This window comes from Panthera uncia (genome assembly GCF_023721935.1).
Source record: "Panthera uncia isolate 11264 chromosome B2 unlocalized genomic scaffold, Puncia_PCG_1.0 HiC_scaffold_24, whole genome shotgun sequence".
NCBI lineage: Eukaryota > Metazoa > Chordata > Mammalia > Carnivora > Felidae > Panthera > Panthera uncia.
Window position 1 is genome coordinate 112,535,408 of NW_026057580.1, and position 21,238 is coordinate 112,556,645.

Here is a 21,238-nt window from a genome sequence, read left to right on the forward strand (position 1 = left end):
TGAATTTCAAGCCATGAATCTCCGTTGGGTGTTCTTCCTCCATCTACAGCCAGCTCCTGAGCCCCACCTCCCTCACCCTCTCTATCTCCCTGCTCCCTCTGCCCCCATTTCTTGAAGATCCAGTTCATGACTCATCAGAGTTCTTTCCAAGTCTGCTCTGGTGATAGTTCTGGAGGATCTCAGTGTCCACACGGGCCACACCTTCCAGCGCCCTGGCTTCCCGAGTCTGTGACCTCGACTTCTCTAGTCAACTTGTTCTCTATCCTAACTCAGCCACCAGCCCTTCTGGCCCTCCCTGGCCCCACCACAGCTGTTCCCTGCATGCCTCCACAATCTCAACGTTGGCTGCATGCCTCAGCCAACACCTACTTTTCCAGCTAAACCCTTCAAACTCTAAAACTCAAACTTCCAACTCAACCTCCAAAAATTATTTGGACCCACTGGGACCTGGAACCAATGGACCCAACCACCTTTCCTGTCCCTCTCTTTTCTTATCCCACCTCTCTGCTCTCCTAGCTGAAAACTAGTTAAACCCAACTCTGTACTTACTGGAGTTGTGTCTACACAGTTGAATGGGACAGAAGGACACCAGGCTGACGGATCTCACTCCAAACTCATTTCTTTCCCAAGTTTATTCACTTCCTACCCTCCTAAATGACATTGTCATTATCCTTTCCTCTCCCTGGAAATCTCTCCCCCCATCTCCACTCTCAGCTGACAACTTTGCTTCTTATTTCCCTGAGATAAGAGAAGCATAAATGACAACCACCTTCCATATTCTGCCATCATCCCCACTGCCAGCTGAGCTGCCTGTAATCTTGTCTCAGGCTGAGCCTACACTCAGTTGTTGTGAGCCAGGACATTGTTCCCGACAGTCTCTCCTCTCCCCTGCATCTCCAACTTCCCACTCCTCTACAGAGTCATTCCCACGAGCGAATAAACATTATCTTGCTTCCACATTCCTCCACCCCCAGCTACCTCATTTCTTTGCTTTCCTTTATACCTAAATTCCTCAAGAAAGAAGTTACCTAGGGGCGCCTGGGTGGCTCAGTTGGTTAAGCATCCGACTTCGGCTCAGGTCATGATCCCACAGTTTGTGGGTTCGAGCCCCATGTCAGGCTCTGTGCTGACAGCTCAGAGCCTGGAGCCTGTTTCAGATTCTGTGTCTCCCTCTCTCTCTGCCCCTCCCCTGTTCACACTCTGTCTCTGTCTCAAGAATAAATAAACATTAAAAAAAAAAAGAAGGTACCTATATTTGCTCTCTCTCATTCTTCTTCCCATCTCACACGAACCCAATTCAAGCAGGCTTTCACCCCCACCCTCCCCTGGTCAAGGTCACCAATGAATTCTGTGTTCATTTCTCACCCCTCATCCTGCTTGGTTAGCACAGGGCACGGGTAATCAGCCCTCCTCCTAGAAATGCCTCCTGCCTTTGGCTTCCGGTTCACACTCTCCTGGATTTCTTCCTGCCTCACTCCAACCACACCTTGCATTTTGTGATGCTTTTTACATTATGCGTTTACATATACATTCATGTCTCCACTCACAAATCACCTGCTCAGTGAGGTTCTTCCTGACCACCTTATATAAAATTTCACCTCTTCCCCCAGTTACCACAACCCTCTTTTTGGCTTTATTTTTCTCCATGGCTATAAAAAGCACCTAGCACAATATATACTGAACATGTGTGTGTGTATATAACTTAGCAGTTTTCCCCTGATGGGTATTTCTTTTTCATTTCTTTATCCCTATAACTAAAAATGGTATACAGCACCTGAATAGGTGCTCAGTAAGCACCTGCTGAATGAAAGCAAAGAAGGACGGAAAAGTGTTTTTTTTTTTTTTTCAGGAAATAAAGATCAATATTGCTGTGATGCACTATGTCTCCATGTTGCACAACTAATCAGAATAATATTGATTTTGATTATGGCTCGATTAAATTTCTAGGAGAATGCAGAGTGGCCTGAGTTTTATGCAGATCTAAGGAGATGATTGCAGTTGGCTTCTTTCCCTGCTAATCACCAATGACTCTAACACAAATATGGAAATAATTTGCAAATATTGGTACAAGTTAGAAGAGAAAGCTCCATTATCTGGGCGGAAATGTCAGGGTAACAATCAGTAATTCTTACTTCAAGAAATCTCACAGGAAGACGGCTGTGAGATTCATGTGTTTCATAAATAGATATGTCTGAGGGAGCCAGTTAACAACTCTTACCTGCAATGGAGGATAGCTGATTTTCCTTATATTTGAATGAACACTTATGCCTGCTGAATTCTGGAATTTGCAGTCTTTAAATAATGAAGGAAGCACGCTGAAACCTATTAATTCAGGGAGTTGGAAATAATTCCAGTTTTTTATCCTCCCCCAATTAATCCCTTTCTGCTTTTAATTTAGTATTGGACACGGTGGGGTCCAAACTTGCAACATACACATACCAAAGAAAAACACACAAACCAAAAACTTATCAACGACACTGAGCGGCCCCATCTCCCTTTGCAGGTTTTCCCGTTCAGGCTTGGCAAAGACGACCCTTGGGAGTAAACCACCATGTTGTCAACTACTTGGTGTAAGTGTTTCAAAAATAACTTGACATCAAGATTTAACATAATACCATGGAAACTAATTCTATGTAAAGACCAAGAAATTTGTTTTGACGTGGTCAAAAGTACGTGTGTGCACGTGTGTGTAATTCAGCACCTTGAATTATTTACTTAGCACATCTGTTTAAAATCTGACATCTCGCTGAGCACCGTACTACTCAAATCATCTACTTTTGATGGGCCACCCTTTGTATATAAGTCACACGTTCACATCCAAAGAGAAAGCGGCTGCGGTGAAATACGGATAATGTGCACCGAGTGCAAAAGTCTGGTGAGGAGAGCTTGCACACTTGCCCGCTGCCATCATGTCAGGACCGTCTGTGACGACTGGGCTCTTAGGCATAATATATCTGGGCACTTACTCGTTTGCCTATCTGCCGCTACGTCGTGCCTGCTTACTGCTGGCGTCCTGAGACGAAATGCTCTGGCAGATGTACCAATTAATAACCTGTCAGATCTGATGGATAGAAGAGGAAAAGAGTGTCCTCACACATATCTGCGGCGTGGCTTTCTTCCCCATTTTAGGGCGCCAAGGGTCAGGAGACACACTCTACCCCCCTGGAGAGCACCCAAACTGTCTCATTAGTGTCTGTCTTTCACGACACCCTGGCACCGCCTTTGAGAGGCTGACTCACCTGCTCTTCTCCAAGGATCCTGAAGTGATGGAGCTCTTTAATCAAGGAGTTGGGGCAGCCAGCTGTTGGAGAAAAGAATTAATCGTAAACATGTTTTTCCCATTCTGGGCGGTAATGTGCTCTCACGTGCTGTTATGACTATCAGCCGCAGTGTCGTTGGGGAAGACGCAAACACCTACCTGCAAAACATGTTCTCACCACCAACAAAAAAGCCATACCTCCAAGGGAGCTATGGCTGCTGCCTGGTCCCCCACTGTGACACTGGGAAGGGGCCACAGGTGAGCCCAGCCAGGTCTCTTCTCCCTCCTGATTGTGACCTGGGCTTTGTGGAGCTTTAGGCCACCATAACACTTCTTCCCAGGACATTACTTGTCCCTGTTATACAGCCAGGACTCTGTGGGGCCGGAGTGGGAGAGTTGGTGAGTATAGGTGCATTTCACTTGGATATCACGTCTCACTTCCTCAACTCTGAAGACTGGGCTCTGCACACGGACAGTTAAGAATGAAGACAGGGTAGCTCGATACCATGTCTTCATGGCATCTGGCTGTAGTGTAGAACCTTGTCTGGTTCTTCCAGGAGGCTCTGTCAAGACCATTAGGATTCTGGGGGCACCTGGGGGGCTCAGTTGGTTAAGCACCCAACTCTTGATTTCAGCTTGGGTCGAGGTCTTGTGGCTTGTGAGTTTGAGCCCCACATCAACCCCCCACATTGGGTTCCACCCGGACAGTGTGGAGCCTGCTTGGGAGTCTCTCCCTGCCCCTCCCATGTGCTCTCTCTCTCTCTCTCAGAACAAATGGATAAACTTAAAAAAAAAAAAAAGAAAAAAGACCATAAGGATCCTGTTTTTCAGTTTGGAAAGGGGCTTTTATGGAAAGGACCTGGGAAGCGAGCCAGGAAAGCCTGGTTGCCGTCACCTTCCCCCCTACCCAGTCAACAAGAGCCTATTCAGGCTTTCACATTTTCTTTCTTCAGTTGTAAAGAGAAATAGATAAATAAATTATATATATGCATGCCAGCACATGCTTAGTTATCATTTAAAATATGTCTCATCCCTGTCCTTTTAATAGGATAATTCTGCATATTACTTTGTGGTCCTTTATAATATTAGCTCTACTAACAAAAATGGACACAAAAGCCTGTTTCTTAGATACAATCCCTGGATCACATAATCTGTTGAAGTTTCTGCTAAGGAATTGTGTTGTCTGCAAAATGTACCAAAGCAATCACTGTGCTGTTTTTCCATGTTATTCTGCATTGTGCTGTACAAACGATGGAAAGTACTGAGGATGTTTGTCTGGGTGGGAGGCAGGCTGAGGAAGGAGGGAGCTGTCGTATTCATGGGGGAGGGGTGAAGGAGTTATCCTTTGCAAGAGAGATTAGATTTGTGCTTTATTCCAGAAGGCAGGATGAACACAAACAGGCAAAAATTACAGCAATAGATTTTGATTCAATGTAAAGAAATTTCTAACTGAAGACTGGAATATATTGCTTTATAAGCTAGTAACTGCAGCTTTTCAGACACAGACTAAATGACGATTTCTGCAGGATATTTTAGAGACGAATTTGACTGTGTCAGTTCCAACTCTGAAATTCGGTGGTCATGTAAAACGTCGAAACACGGTTTTAGTTTTTGATATTGTATTTGATTCAGTCTTTGATATTATAACATTTAATACTTTGAGAAAGTGATTTATAAATGTTTACTAAAGTAGTACAAAAGAATTTTAAAAATATATGGGGCGCCTGGGTGGCTCAGTCAGTTAAGCGTCCGACTTCGGCTCAGGTCACGATCTCACGGCTCATGAGTTCGAGCCCCGCGTCGGGCTCTGTGCTGACAGCTCAGAGCCTGGAGCCTGTTTCGGATTCTGTGTCTCCCTCTCTCTGACTCTCCCCCATTCATGCTCTGTCTCTCTCTGTCTCAAAAGTAAATAAACGTTAAAAAAAATTAAAAAAAAATATAAACAAAATGTATAACAGACGAAGTCACCACCTGACAATAGGCCAAGGAAAGGAAAGAAAATCCTGAGGTGAACGTTTTGGTGGAAAATGTAGTATGTTAATTGCCTCAGGCATGCCCAGTACTATAAAGAAGAGAAACTAGACCCTTGACATTAGAAACTGTACTTGAACTGTGTTTGTCCAACTGGACACCACAGACATGCAGCCTGAAGGTTCTTTCTGAGATGTTGTTCATGTCAGAGCTGCTACTCTGATAATTAGCTGGACAATTAGTAAAAGTTACGCTGGATCATTTGGCCGCAGTTCAACCCAAAAACCGTGGTGGGGGCTCCTGGGTGGCCCAGTCGGTTAAGTGTCCGACTCTTGAATTCGGCTCAGGTCATGATCCCAGGGTCGTGGGATCAAGCCCCTCCCTGTGCTTTGTGCTGAGTGTGGAGCCTGCTTGGGATTCTCTCTCTCTTCCCATTCCCTCCCACTTGAGGACTCTCCCTCTAAAAATAAAATAAAATAAAATAAACTTTCTGAAAACAAAACAACAACAAAAAACTCCCCCACAAAAACCACAGTGGAAGTTTAGTCTCATGTCAGTTCTTTTACACCATCTTGGGAACAAGTGCTTCTGTGACACTAAGGAGAGAACAGAGTTCCAGGGATGCATTCCCAACACATGGGGGGCCCATGGTCTGGCACCAAGGGTAGGAGGCTCATATGAAGGAGGCAGTATGGGCACAGGGTTGTAGGGGTTGTAGGCATGCTCTGATCAGGCGAGGCTGGCAACCGTCCAGGACCTCGTTTGCATCCCAAGAATAACTTCGTTTCAGCAAATGCTAGCACCCGCCATACCAAATTCATAGAGTTAACTGGAATACTTTTTCGGTTTTGTGATTTTATTTATATTTAATTTGTAAGTGTTCATTTGGGCTTTCCACTTGTATAAGCATAAAACATTTATGTCTAAATTTATTTCTAGACATATTTAAGAGAGATTATTTTATGAAATAATCACATTTAACCTTAGAAGTTTTAGAGGACCTTTTTTTTTTTTTTCTAAAGTCATCCTTTACATCCCTCCAATTTGAGAAAAACTGATTTGACTTATTTCAATGCCAGGTAAAATAAGAAACAGAATTTAAAATTAGCCTGTCTTCAAGATTTGTATTCTAACATTCTCCTAAGATGTAACTACAAGGATTGATGTCAATGAGTGTTCCAATATAAACATCTTTCACAGAAGACTAGATGATTACCCGGAACACCTGGTAGGTGGAATAAAATACAATAAACAAGGACAGACCCAGCATTAGTTAGAAGGGAAGACTTGGGAGGAGTCAAGATACTTGAGAGACCATGAAGGGGCATCTGTAATGGTGGTCACCACAGGAACACCGGTGTGGGCAACGGTCAGACTCAAACTTGGTGTGAAGGTGAGTTGGAAAGTCACAGAACTGGAAACATAAGATACACGCAGAATTCAGTAGTGTAAGGAGGAGGGGTGGAGGTGCAGGAGGAAGAAAGAGCCTGGCAAAGAAAGACCCCATGGCGTGCTGCTAATGGTGGTGAGGTTCTCCTGCTTTTTCCAGATTCCTCACACAGGGCCTCCACACGCACATGGCCATGGGTCATCTTCTGAAGCCTCAGCTGTCTACTTGGACCGGTCAAATCCTCACCGTGGCCAGCATCCTCTGCCTTCAGGCCCCGGATGGACAATCTTCTCTCAAGATAGCAGATCAAAGGGTCCCATTACGATGTGCATGTGGGACTCATGCCATCCTCCCACGTGGCCCGCAGACTGGTGCTGCACAGTCTCTGAGCCCTTAGGCCATGGTCGCCTGCCCTGTGCTCCTGACCACCCAGCAGGAGGCTGTCTCAGGCCATGGCCCTTGCTTCTCCCTCTCTCCAGAGAGCTTTTGGTCCCGACATCTGCATGGAGGGCTCCCGGCCTCCTTCCAGTCCTTTCTCAAATGTCACCTTCTCAGTGGGGCTGTTTGGGACCACCCTGTGTGAAACAGCAGTCTGTTTTCACCACCGCCAACACCCTCATCGCCGCTGTATTTTCTCCATAGCGAAATCAGCTTCTGACGTACCCTACACCTCATGTATTTTGTCACCCACTGCTGAAATGCAAAAATGACAAGGGCAGGGACGGCCGCTGCCTTGTCACTGCTGTATCGGCCACTCCTGGAACAGTGCCTGGCTGTGGCAATTGTTCAACAGCAGGTGTTCTGTGGATGAGTCACCTGCCATGCGCTCACTGACCACCCAGCTGGGTGACTGTGGCACCTGTTAGGGTCTCCTGCGCCACCGCGCCCTTTCCTTTCCCAGAGGCCTCAGCTCTGAGCTCCAGCCCTGCAGGTGCTTTGCTTATTGGTTAAGTGTCCTCTTTTGACCTCTCACCTCTCCAGGCAACCCCCCCCCCCACCTCCTCACTGCACCTGCTTTTCCTTCTCCAGATCCAGTCTTGCCAATCACAGCTCGTGTAGCAGTGGGGGCTAGGAGGTCTAAGAGACATCCTGACATTGACTCGATGCCGCGTCCTTGCTGAGTGTGCTGCTGCTGCAGATTTGGGGTCTGCTCTCGATCAGGACGTGGGGGAGGCTTGCCCTTCACTCTCCTTTGGCCAGCATCCCTCTCGTCTCCCTTGGGGACTCTCCAAACCATCGCCATCCTTCTTAATTAACCTCTAACACTTCATTCTCAAAATGCGACCTCATCTGACACAGGTGTAAAAGCTCTCGTGAACGTGCAGACAGTAGAGACAGGGGCCCAGCTCCCCTCAAGGAGGGACCGTAGCGACAGAGCTGTGCCCTGAGCTGCAGACACTTGCCCCATCTGAGGTCATGACATCTTATGGCCCCACTCTGCTGCCCGGGACAGGGAGGGGACTGCCAAGCTGGTTTGTCCCGACACCAGCCACCAGGGGCAGTGTTTGCCCCCGGGCCTTGTAGGTGGCTGAGGCTCTGTCGGGTCAAATGGCAGCGTGACTCCTTAGTCTGCCCAGTCCCCACCCTCCTTCTCCCTTCCCAGGTGCAATCCCAGTGCACACCTGTACGCTGTGCTCTGTCTCAGACTCAGTTTCTGGAGAACCCACCTGGCAGCCTTCAAGTGCACCGCTCCTGAATTTCGAATCCCTGCCCAATTATGACCCCCTGTATCCACCCGTCTCGATTCCTCCAGACTCAAAGGGGAAACAGGAGTCGTTCTTCCTGGTCCCGCCTGTCCCTGCTCAGCCCTGGTGGGCCTAGCTCACCACTCACTTCTCCGCTCACGCTCTGCCACTCTGTGGCCTGTCCACTTAAACTAAGTATTCAAGTTTCCCCTTTATTTATTTACTTTTTAGATGTTTATTTATTTTTGAGAGAGAGAGAGAGGGAGAGCATGAGCAGAGGAGGGGCAGAGAGAGAGGAAGACAGAGGACTAGAGGTGGACTCTGTGCTGACAGCAGAGAGCCCGATACAGGGCTCAAACCCATGAACCGCAAGGTCACGACCAGAGCCGAAGTCGGATGCTTGACCAACTGAGCCACCCAGGCACCCCCAATTCTTCCCTTTCAATATTCAGCAAAAATCTACCCTTGAGCGTATAGTTACCACCCTCTTTTCCTTTCTCCTTTCATCCACTTTTCTCTGAAGAAAAGCCTACAGCTACCACTTGAAAATAGCAATCGGTGGCATGGATTACAGAAGGGAAATACCAAAATTGGGGGTTTCATGCCTTTTAAAAAAGTTACTGCAGTCATGGCCTGGCTTGAACCTCTGTTCTGCACTAGCTAGCTGGCTATGTGCTCCTGGATGAATTAGTTATTCCCAGCACCACGTCCGTCACCAAGAATAATCACCTTCTTGACCTCGAACGGCAGTTTTGAATGTATGTGAAAGCAACATGGAATGACAAAAAAAAAAAAAAAAGTGAATGTATTGCTAACGATATTAATGTGTTCCCACATCTAATGGCTGCTGCTGCTACTTCTTTTAAAAAATTTCATTTATTGGGGCGCCTGGGTGGCTCAGTCAGTTAAGTGTCTGGCTTCAGCTCAGGTCATGATCTCATGGTTTGTGAGTTTGAGCGCCACGTCGGGCCCTCTGCTGTCAGCACAGAGCCCGCTTTGGATCTTCTGTCCCTGCCACCCCCCACCTCTGCCCTTCCCCAGCTCATTCTCTCTTTCCCTCTCTCCAAATAAATAAAAATTTTAAAAAAAATTAAAAAATAAGAAGTTTCATTTATTTAAAAGGGAAATGGCTACTTGAAACAATTGCTACATGAGCTATTGTCTTGAGAAATAAAGGTCACAACATCCTTTTTCAGCTCTCACAAGTGAAGGGCTTAGGAATTAGTACTCCCATCTGAAAAGCAGCAACTTTTTCTTAGACCCATCAGAGAACGGATGTCACCCTGGAGTCTTAAGAGACAGGCAAATCCAGCAGGGGACAAGTAGACCTGTTTAGGTGGAGCGGAAGTCACCAGAACCACAAAGTGGTAGATACCTTTAGGTGGCAATTTTGATGAATTACAGGTTAGAAGGCAGCAATTGTCGGAGTGCTTAAAAATGGACAGAATCAGAAATGTAGGTTAGATGCTGAGTCATTTCCCTTATCAGAAGGAATTCTGTAACATGTTGGCTTTAGCAGATGATTTACCAAATGCAAGTCCCAAGACTATCCAATGGCAGGTTTCATAGTTGATGTGACGGGGACCCGATTACTTTCTCTAGTCTTGTTCGATTAGAGGGTAAAAACCATTATTTGTCTTGGGAGTACAAATGTGAAGCTCTAACTTGCTTGCAAAACATATTAAACAATGTGAGGGTGAGAAACACTGGATAGTAGAATATGTCTGACGCTAGACATTTACATTTGTCATTATAGTCTTTCCTTGAAAAAAAAATTGCTGAGAAATGAACTAAGTATCAGTGTTGCATCCAGAACTATTTTAGGTGCCATACAGAAGTAAAAGCAGTGTAATATTGCCTGCGAAGACTTTACAAATCCACCTGGGTTGAAAGACAGACTAAATGCTCACACTTTTGTGAATACAGAATGTGTATAAAATCAAGAATGTGTGAGGCATAGACATGCATTTCAGGACACAGGGTCCTTCCTAAACATGCCTGGGAAAGAGAAACTGGTGTTCAGACAAGGAGGTATTTTCTTGGTTGTCACTGTCCTGTGATCCCCTTCTGCCACCCTCCCATGGGCGGCTTCTATAGTCTTTTTACCTACATGCGGAGGTGGGGGTAGAACTCTGGGTCCCAGTCTGCCTCCCTCTTCCCCTCAACCCCCTCCCAGGTCCCTGGCCCAGGAAGAAATAAGAAATAATGATGAAGCAAGAGCAGAAGGAAATGAACCACTAACTAGCTGTGGAGTCTCGGGTCAAAGATACTGTGTCAGATCTAAAGCCTTAATTTCCTACTTGCAAAAACAGGAGTAAGAATATTTAATTATGGGGTTGCTGTAAATGATGTGTGTTGCCGTAAATGATGTGAATGGGTATCTACATGGTTGTATATCTATGACCTAGGAGAGTTCCTTGTACAAGGTTGGCTCTTAGTGGATGCTAGTTGCTATTTTGAGTCTCTGGAGAGCAGGGGCACTTGTTGGACTACTTGAAATGGTTGTTCTGCTTCTAGAAATACCTTGTTTCCTGAACCTTCAATATTTGGAGGCCAATTTTACTAAAGGAGTCCAGTATCCAATTACATATTTGAGATTTATTATGACAATATGTTGAAAAACAATAGATTTTCAAGCATGTATATATGTGTGTTTATAATGTGCATACACACACACACACACACATATATATGTTCACATGATCAGATCATACGTGTTTAGAAAAGTATGGTTAGTATACACTTATGGCTTTAATTTGTTGCCTTTTATTAATTCATTTATTCACTTACTACAATAATCTCAAATGATTAATAAGTAATTTGATTTTTTATTTGACATCTTAAAACTTTATGACATGTTTTTTACTTTTGAACTAGCTGGAAGATTTTATTTTATTTTATTTTTTAGTTTTTAATTTATGTCCAAGTTAGCATATAGTGCAATAATGATTTCAGGAGTCAAATCCAGTGATTCATTCCCTGACATCCAGTGCTCATCCCCATAAGTGTCTGCTGAAAGATTTTTTTTTTTTAATCTCACTGGTCATCTCAAATTGCATGATTTACGTATCTGTGTTTATAAAGTGAATTAACAGAGGCAATCGGGAAAATAACTTAAGCCCCAGATCGCCGAACATCCACTTACTCAAATACGCGAAAGGAAAACTAACTCGAATTTTTGACAAAAGGGACAGTTAGCAAGTGCTTAATGTACCTTCTGTGTAGCCTTCTGAGTCAGCCATAACACATAGTAAGGGCATCACGTGAGCACGTATGATCAACAGATGGGTGATTATGGCAAACAAACCGTGGTTTAAAAAACAAATATTCTACAAAGATGTCAAAGAAGGGAACTCATGACTCACGTTTCTGTTTAACCAGAATGGATTTGTCTTTTGTTTTTTTTTAAATTGATGTATTTATTTTGCGTGTGCACACCAGTGGGGGGAGGGGCAGAGACAGAGGGAGAGAATCCTAAGCAGGCTCCACGCTGTCAGTGGAAGGCCTGATGTGGGGCTCGAACCCACAAACAGTAAGATCATGACCTGAACTGAAGTCAGGAGTCAGACAGTTAACCAACTGAGCCACCCATGCGCCCCGGATTTGGTCTTTATTTGGGGAGGCAGAGGGAGTTCTGTGTTCCACCTGTGGCTGGTTTGTAATTGTAAAGGTCACTTGCCTTTTGTCACCCAGGTTGTGAGTGACAGAGCTGAGTAATTGACAATTCCACCTTGAAATTCTACCTTTAAATCCCAGATTCTCTGCATTGCAAACTACTTTCTGCCCTGTCCTTGTGGTTTCACAAAAATGCATATTAGATTTTGCATATAAAAATGCCATAAGTTCAGAATTGCATACACCACATTATTTGAATCCTCAAACTAATACGATTAGTCTGTTTAACTTGAACACACTTTTTCTTGTGTCTGGGGGAGAAAATATTCTACTGTAGAGACACCAAAAATCTATGCACGACAACAAAGAAAACAAAAACAAAACAAAATTTTAGAGGTTAAAAGTGTTCCTCATGGAGTGACGAAGAAAATGAACAAGAAGGGGGTATGACCACGGGCCTTCTCTGGTGGTAGAGCCAGTCTTTATATTCATACCATATATCCTTGTATTCTCCAAGAAAGATAATACGCTCAACACAAACGCGTTGGCCCACATAGAAACCTTCCATCAATGGCAACTAGTTAAACTGAATTAAAAAGCCTTTTTAGGGCTCCTCTGTGGAGTAGGAGTGCAATTTCTGTTGTGTTTAACTATTTGTTAACATCTGCTTTTCCCACCCTGAACACAGACTCCTTGAGAACAGGGGCTTGCTCATAGCTTCATCGAGGGCCTTGGAACTGTGTCTGGCACAAGGGTAATAATAAATATGTGCTGAATGAATAAGTAAATTAAGAGGGAAAGGCCATTGCCTTCTGGTTCTCACAAACAAGAGCACTGGAAAACAGACAACTTTACAAGCCTATGCAGAGTTAATTTAAGGACCTGTGAGAGAAAGTCTATTTGCCCTGGGGCCAGTTTCGTAAGATCTCAGAAATTAATTCACATTTTAATTAATTCAGAAAAAATGCATACCTAAAATGCAAAGTTTAATTTTTAAACACAAAATTTTAATATACTACTACTCAAGGCAAGAAAGAGTTCTTTAAATGTTCCATTTCCTACTGGCCTTGTCAAAATAAAGCTAATTTTCAGCAAGAGTAGAGTACTGTTGTAAATGGAAGACAGAGGCCAGGTCTGCCGTGTGGGTTAAGATGGGGGCCACCTTGATGGCTGGTCACTCAGACCATTGTGGAAATGTCAAAATATCTTCCTTAAGATAGCCACACAACTGCCAAATGAAATCTGATGATTTTGTTTATATCAATGGCAATCCGATCTAATTTTTGTATTTTATGGACTTGCATGCATTTGCTTTCTTCGATGATCAAAGATAGAGTTATATAACTCATAGTCGTGTGTTCAAGAATGAAAAACTATTAGCTGTTACTATCCCTAGACCAGCCCCTTTGTCGGGACAGAAATACCTTTTGTAATGTCACCCACAGTTGCATTTGAGACCCTGTCTCAAGACTTTGGTGCCAGGGACCAGAGGACCCAGAGGATCAGCCAAAGATCCATTCTAATAATGAGGCATTCTTGGGGCACCTGGGAGGCTCAGTCGGTTAAGCGTCCAACTTCAGCTCAGGTCATGATCTCATAGTTCGTGAGTTCGAACTCTGTCGGGCTCTGTGCTGACAGCTCTGAGCCTGGAGCCTGCTTTGGATTCTATGTCTCCCTCTCTCTCTGCCCCTCCTCCACTCACACTCTTGTCTCTCTCTCTCTCCTTCAAAAATAAAAAAAGTAAATACATAAAAATAATAATAATGAGGCATTCTTGCTGTCAGAAGGATCTTTCTGGATGCCAGTTTTAGCTTTAGAGAGATAGAAATCATATCCAATCCTTTTAAGCCCTTATTCACCTTCTCTCTCCTGGGGCAAATACCCATTTGCCTGCAATAATCTGTAACATATGTGAAAATGTATAGGAGGCATCCACATGTTAATTTCCCTTCCCTCTATTCTTAGATTTGGGCTTGTAGTTGGCAACATTCCTGGCCGAAGGTGGTAACGGGAAGCCTCTTGTTTATTTGTTGCTGCCACACTCACCCATTGTATTTGGCCTCAGATGCCTGACCACGAGCCAGGGGGCCTGAGGTTGAGATTTCGTGGTGCTTCATTGACAGAAGGCTTTGACAGGCATACTTTGCTTGCCAGGTCAGCCTTCTTAGATGAGAGCTCTCACACCTCCTCAGTTTACCTTCGAGATCACATGGGTGCGTTTCCTTCCACCCAAATGATAAGTGTTCGATGATTCCCACTCTGAACTCGGGACCCAAGAGCTAGGCCTGGGTCAGTCCCCTAACTTGCTGGCCCAGGGAAAGTGTAAAAACACGTCAGGGTTTGAATATTCAAAAGTCCTAAATCAAACTGAAAAACTGTCAAAAAAAAAATGTTTCACTCTTCGACAAATTCACCTGTATGAAGATCTGGAAGGTGGGGATTTAAACTCTCAGACCCTAGGGAGGTCTGCTCCTCAACGTGACTGTCCTGGCACAGCTAGAGTCAGTCCCTGGACCTTACTGCTCCCGTCATCTCAGATTCCTACCTCCCTGAAGGGCCTCTCACGTGTCCAGCTGGTGGGCCCGCAGGCTGTGTAACCCAGCCTCCACGAGTTACCCCTTGGTCACTGTCTTCAGCAAGACAGAGCCAGTTAAGGCCCCAGGGCTGTTTGTGCAGGGAATTTGGAAGCCCCATGTATTCAGGAACCCAGGAAGGGCTTGGATCCTGTGAGCTCTTGTGGGTTGAAGTGGGGTTGAAGTGGGAGTGGAGGGCAGTCAGGGGCCTAGGGCAGGGCCCCTCATGCTGAGGGAAGTACTTCCCACCAACGGCCCATCCCCATCCTCCTTCTCTTTCACCTTCCTGTAGTAACTGACCCTGGATCAACACACAGTCCGCAACACTGTTCCCCCTGGAGTTGTGAATTCACTTCTCCGCTCTTCTCCCTGTTCTCTCACTTCTCCGTGTTCTTTGCTGTCTCTTCCATTCTCTTCCTCCAGCCAAACATGACTTCAATCTTCAGCCCATGGTTGCCCTGTTTCTCTCTCTCCTCCGAGGTGCCTGACTGCTTCAACAGCGTGCCTTCCGCCTGCCTCCAACAGCCAGCTCCTTTGCCTTCAGGGTCCAGCGACCACATTCAAGTCAAGAAGCTCCACGGTGAGTGCATTATGCCCTCCTCCATGACTGCTTCCACGGTCTGTTTTGGTGAATCTGAGTTGGCTCTTAATGATTCCATACACCTTATAACTGCTCACACCATTTAATTTTTTTCCCAGTTGATGGCTGAAACTGATATCAAACTCATTGCTTTACAGTTTTTGAGATTCAATCCTTCTTCATTTTGAAAAGTTAAAAAAAGTCCACCTTCCAGACTTTACACTGTGTTCTTTCTTCATGGCAATTTGAAGACCCTAGGCAGTGCCTCTGAGTTTATACACGGATGCGTTTGCAGACCCACGGCGCTTACAATACTTGTGGGTTCTTCCTCCTGTTCTCACTTTTCTTACACACAGGTTCCTCCTGAAATTGTTTCTTCTGTCCTTTCCAAGATGGGAAACATTCTCTTTGCTCAAGAAAACAGGAAAGACCGGGATTGGAAAGCTTTTCTGTCTAACGTAGTTCTGTCTTCTTCAATGAGGGCCTTTCTCTGGAGTCTCTGTTGACTTTAAAAGCCTGTTTTGTTATCTTTGGTCATTGAGACTAGAATGCCATCTCCTTCCTGGCTTATCCAGATGATATGCTCACAGGTTTGTGCTTTTCTCTTACTTTCTCCCCTATTAAATACTCATTCATCTCTCTCACCTGTTTTCTAAAAATTTGAGCTCACTGTAAATAAAAATAAGTTGCCTCTTTGGTATTAAAATGAAGAAGGACATTTATTTTTACAAAAGCATATGAAGGCAGAATTGAATCCTAGTGTTTTTTAAAAGGATAACTTTGAAACTGGGATTTTCACTTTGATTGATATCTATAACCAACATTTACTTTCATTCTGTTCCATACCATAAAGACTGTTTTAGAATCTGATTCAGAATCTCCTCAGGAAAATGCATTACAAAGTTGTGGGTCATTTCCACAAAGTCACTGATAGCTATTAAAAAAAAAAAACTCAAAAAAACAAAACAAAAAAACCTTTGGGGGATTAACTGAGTACAACTTTTTTAGAAAGCTCTTGCTGAATTTCCTCAATAACCATGCTGTGAGGTTGAGGAAACTCATTTGGAAAATATATTCCATTGACAAGCATTAAAAGCCACATGAGTCTTCAATCACTATTTTTCCTTTTAATTTCCTTGCAAATCATCACGGGGCAATTGTGATATCCTTTGGGTTCAATGGAAAACCGTGAGCACCCGGGCTTGGGATAAAAATTGAAATGGATTTCAGCTCTCTGATGTGCTACTGGCACTGGCCACATGACACAAATAATCTGCAATTTGCAGATTGCTGCTGTTTGGTGTGAAATGCTTTCAGGATTAATTTCTCTCTTGGCTATAGCTTAGAATCCCTAATGCAGGCTTGACAATTACAGTTACCTTCTATTTTTCCCTTAAGTGCAACTTTGGAAAGGAAACTGGCTAACGATGAAATGGCATCAAAAATAAATGATGATTCCATGTGATCAAAGACAATGCAGCAAGACACTGAAAGACTACTTTTTTTTTTTTTTTTTTTTGGTCAGTGAAAGATTTTATTTTTATTTTATTTTTTTTTATTTTTTAATATATGAAATTTACTGTCAAATTGGTTTCCATACAACACCCAGTGCTCATCCCAAAAGGTGCCCTCCTCAATACCCATCACCCACCCTGCCCTCCCTCCCACCCCCCATCAACCCTCAATTTGTTCTCAGTTTTTAACAGTCTCTTATGCTTTGGCTCTCTCCCACTCTAACCTCTTTTTTTTTTTTTTTTTCCTTCCCCTCCCCCATGGGTTTCTGTTATGTTTCTCAGGATCCACATAAGAGTGAAACCATATGGTATCTGTCTTTCTCTGTATGGCTTATTTCACTTAGCATCACACTCTCCAGTTCCATCCATGTTGCTACAAAAGGCCATATTTCATTTTTTCTCATTGCCACGTAGTATTCCATTGTGTATATAAACCACAATTTCTTTATCCATTCATCAGTTGATGGACATTTACTGAAAGACTACTTTTAATCACAAGCCAAAACAGGGTGGGGCACATCTGAAGGCCAGATCTGTGGGTGGGTTTCACGAGCTTTTTTCTCCCTCAGTGAAGCTGGGTTGATTAGGGTCTCTGTACTTTGCCGAAATGGCCATTTCTGAATTAGTCTGAGAGTCAAGTGCTCATTGTTTCCATGGAAAACTCACTAAGACACCTTGACTGAGCAACCAAGCGACTGCATTCAAAGTTAGCAGTAGGACTTGATATAATCAAATTTCAAAGCATTATTACTTTGACAAATAGAACCAGGCTCATCTCAGTAATTTCTCTGTGTGGGTAGATTTTTATTTGTCTGTGAAGGTTCTTTTATGCATTACTTTTCAATAACCAACACTTGATGAGTCCAAGACTCTCTAAACCAGTTAAAAGGAATCTTTTTTTAAAAGGTATTTTTAAATGTTTATTTATTTTTGAGAGAGAGAGAGAGAGACAGACAGACAGACAGACAGAGCATGAGTGAGGAAGAATCAGAAAGACAGGGAGACATAGAATCTGAAGCAGGCTCCAGGCTCTGAGCTGTCAGCTCAGAGCCCCATATGTGGGGCTTGAACTCATGAACCCTAAGATCATGACCTGAACCAAAGTCGGACACTTAACCAACTGAGCTACTCAGGTGCCCCTAAAAGGAATCTTGAAGGGATTCATCTTGCATTTAGCAATTTTACTTAGAGGTACGTTTCAGAGAGAAACTTAGGCAGTCACACAAAGAATATTTACAAGAATATTTAGAGCAACATTTCTATTAAAACAGCAACAACAAAAGAAAACCTCTGAAATGACCAATAAGAGGAGAGACAAAGCTATCCAACAAGTACCCATTGTGCACCCCGTTGGTGCCAGGCCCTGTAGGGAACTTGGGCCACGTTGGTGGAGAAATTTAAAAAAAACACAAAAATCCTTTCTTGGAGCTTGTGTTCTAAGGGAGGATAGATAATTCAAATAAACTAATAAAGAGGAAAATTAGATAATACTTTTAGAAGGTGATGAACACTATGTCAAAAAGCAAAAAAACAGAACAGTGTCAGGGAGACAAGAGCAGGTGGGATAGTTTTAAATAAGGTACTCAGAATCTATCTCCTCATCAGAAAATCACATTTAAGCAGAGACTTTTAGGAAGTGAGTTAATAAGAATTACTTGGGGTGAAATGTAACAAATAGACAAAAATGTAAAGTCAAGAAAAAGGCTGCGGTATTTCACACCTAGTACGATATCATTTATAAGAAGTCCACAAAACCTACTGAACACTATGGATTCATACAAATACTGTAAGAGTATAAAGTCATGCACACAAATGTTAAACACCAAATTCAGGGGAAGACGCAGGGTGAAATAGGATCATGGAAAAGGGGAGGGGATGCTTCCAATCTGTTTTTAATATTTACAAAAGAAGGTTTTAAACCTAAGCAAGTGAGCCTAGTTAAGAGAGTCTCTTTTAAAATGGGGTTGGATCAAACTTCTAGACGAGAAACCAGGCAGCAACCTCTTTGACCTCGGCCGCAGTAACTTCTTACTTGACATGTCTCTGGTGGCAAGGGAAATAAAAGCAAACCTGAACTATTGGGACCTCATCAAGATAAAAACCTTCTGCACAGCAAAGGGAACAATCAACAAAACTAAAAGGCAACCGATGGAATGGGAAAAGATATTTGCAAATGGCATATAGGATAAAGAGTTAGTATCACAAATCTATAAAGAACTCACCAAACTCAACACCCAAAAAACAAATAATCCTGTGAAGAAATGGGCAAGAGACATGAATAGACACTCCTCCAAGGAAGACATCCAGATGGCAGAGACATGAAAAGATGCCCCACATTGCTCATCATCAGGGAAATACAAATCAAAACCACACTGAGATACCACCTCACACTGGTCAGAGTGGCTAAAATGAAGAACTCGGGAAACCACATGTTGGTGAGGATGTGGAGAAAGGGGAACCCTCCTGCACTGTTGGCGGGAATGCCCCTCTGGAAAATAGTATGGAGGTTCCTCAAAAAATTAAAAATAGAACTACCCTACAACCTAGCAATTTAACTACTAGGAATTTATCCAAAAGATACAAAAATGCTGATTTGAAGGGGCACATATACCTAAATGATTATAGCAGCACTATCAACAATAGCCAAATTATGGAAAGAGCCCCAATGTCCATCAACTGACGAATGGATAAAGAAGATGTGGTGTATGTGTGTATGTATATATGTGTGTATGTATGTGTGTATGTATGTATGTACATACCCACACAATGGAATACTACACGGAGATGAAAAAGAATGAAATCGTGCCATTTGCAACAACGTGGATGGAACTGGAGGCTATTTTGCTAGGTGAAATGAGTCAGTCAGAGAAAGGAAAGGTAGATATCACATGATTTCACTCATGTGGAATTTGAGAAACTTAACAGATGATAACAGGGGAAGGGGAAATAAAAACAGAGAGGGAGGCAAACCATAAGAGGCTCTTAAATACAGAGAACAAACTGAGGGTTGATGGAGGGTGGAAGGAGGGGAAAATGGGTGATGGACATTAAGGAGGGCACTTGTTGGGATGAGCACTGGGTGTTGTATGTAAGTGATGAATCACTGGGTTCTACTCCTGAAGCCAAGACTACACTGAATATGAATTAACTTGAGAATAGTGTGTGTGTGTGTGTGTGTGTGTGTGTGTGTGTGTGTATATATAGTGTGTATATATACACATATACATACATACACATATATATACACACACATATATATGTATACATACATGTAAATACAATACAATACAATACAATACAATACAATACAATACAATACAATACAATACGGTTGGGAGGCCCCGAGGGAAGAAGAACTTACATCCTCATTAGGAGGACATGAGAACTTCTTGAACTTTTCAAGCTAGCTATGGCCTTCAGCCTAGATTATCTGAATTCTCCACTTTGAAAGGAGCCAATCCGGTTTCAGGAGCTTCAAGCACTCATTTGCATGTTAACCGATCCTGTTTAAAGTAGTTTCAATCCGGTTTGTACAGAGGATCTGAATGAGAACTGCACTCAGGACCTTTCATCTTGATAATCTGCCCCCTCTTTGTCTTCCTCATAACACAGGTTTCTACCTGAACTTGTGTCTCCCGAATTGCAACTCTAATTGCTCAAATAAAGGTATACTTGCTTTAATTTCCAGGGAATTCTTTCGTGGTCGACACCTTTCTTATAATAATTGCTAAAAATAAGTTAACATTTCTGTAACACTTAACTATGGAGAAAGCACTCTTCTTGGTGCCTCGTGTTAAAATAGCTCATTTAGTCTAGCAACAACTCCGTGAGAGGGGTACTATTAGTGTCTATTGACAGATGATGAAACAGAGACATAAAATTATTAATTAACTTGGCAGAGTTCCATGAAGTAGTGAGCATAGTCAGACATAGACAAAGCTGAGTAGTGGGTTCATGAGCGTTTATTACATTCCTATATCGAATTGTATGCTTGTAACTTCTCATAAGAAAAAACACACACGAAAACTTGAAGTATATACACAGAGAATCTTCAGAGAAGTTGAATAAAAATTCAAAAACTTATAGACCTGAGTTTATCCTTATCGTGAACATATATGGACACATAAGAAGTTTAAAGAAGGAATACCTAATATAACCACTACATTAGGAAGCATGGTTTATCTGAGCAGATTTTGTAGCTTTAGGAATAAGCTAAAAAAAGACTACATATTATTTATTCAGCTTCTCACTTAGAGATGAGGCAGTGACTCCTCAAAAAGCACACAAAGCCTCTTCTTGGAGCTCAAAATAGGGTGTATTAAGCTCAGATGTTTGTGATTTCTTAACTTAAGTGCACATTGGTATTTTCTGGTTTGTTGCAGCTGTCGTATTCATCCAAATATCCCTTCTGAGTCAATTCCCAGTCGCTATGAGATGACCCTTCTTCCAGTGAGGAGCTACCGAAGAATAAGATTCACTGATAATGAGATAGTCACCAATTTGTTTTCATTTCACCAATAATAATAAGTATTATAATTATTACTAGCAGGAGGTGACTTCTAACCAAAAATTCATTTATTCTTTGTTGAATAACTTCCCTATGTCTACTGTGCACGAGGCCAGGTACTATAGAGAGAGCAAAAGTGAATTC

The 21,238-nt window shown here is 43.0% G+C and overlaps 1 protein-coding gene across 1 annotated transcript in view; it reads right to left on the reverse strand.

Annotated features, from left to right (window-relative positions):
* Positions 1-21,238, reverse strand: part of PRKN (parkin RBR E3 ubiquitin protein ligase) — a 1,335,825-nt gene that overhangs the window by 201,725 nt on the left and 1,112,862 nt on the right. Inside the window, exon 8 of the mRNA XM_049653164.1 lies at positions 3,240-3,301. Within this exon, the coding sequence (XP_049509121.1) occupies positions 3,240-3,301 (62 nt within the window). The remainder of the gene's footprint in view (positions 1-3,239; positions 3,302-21,238) is intronic.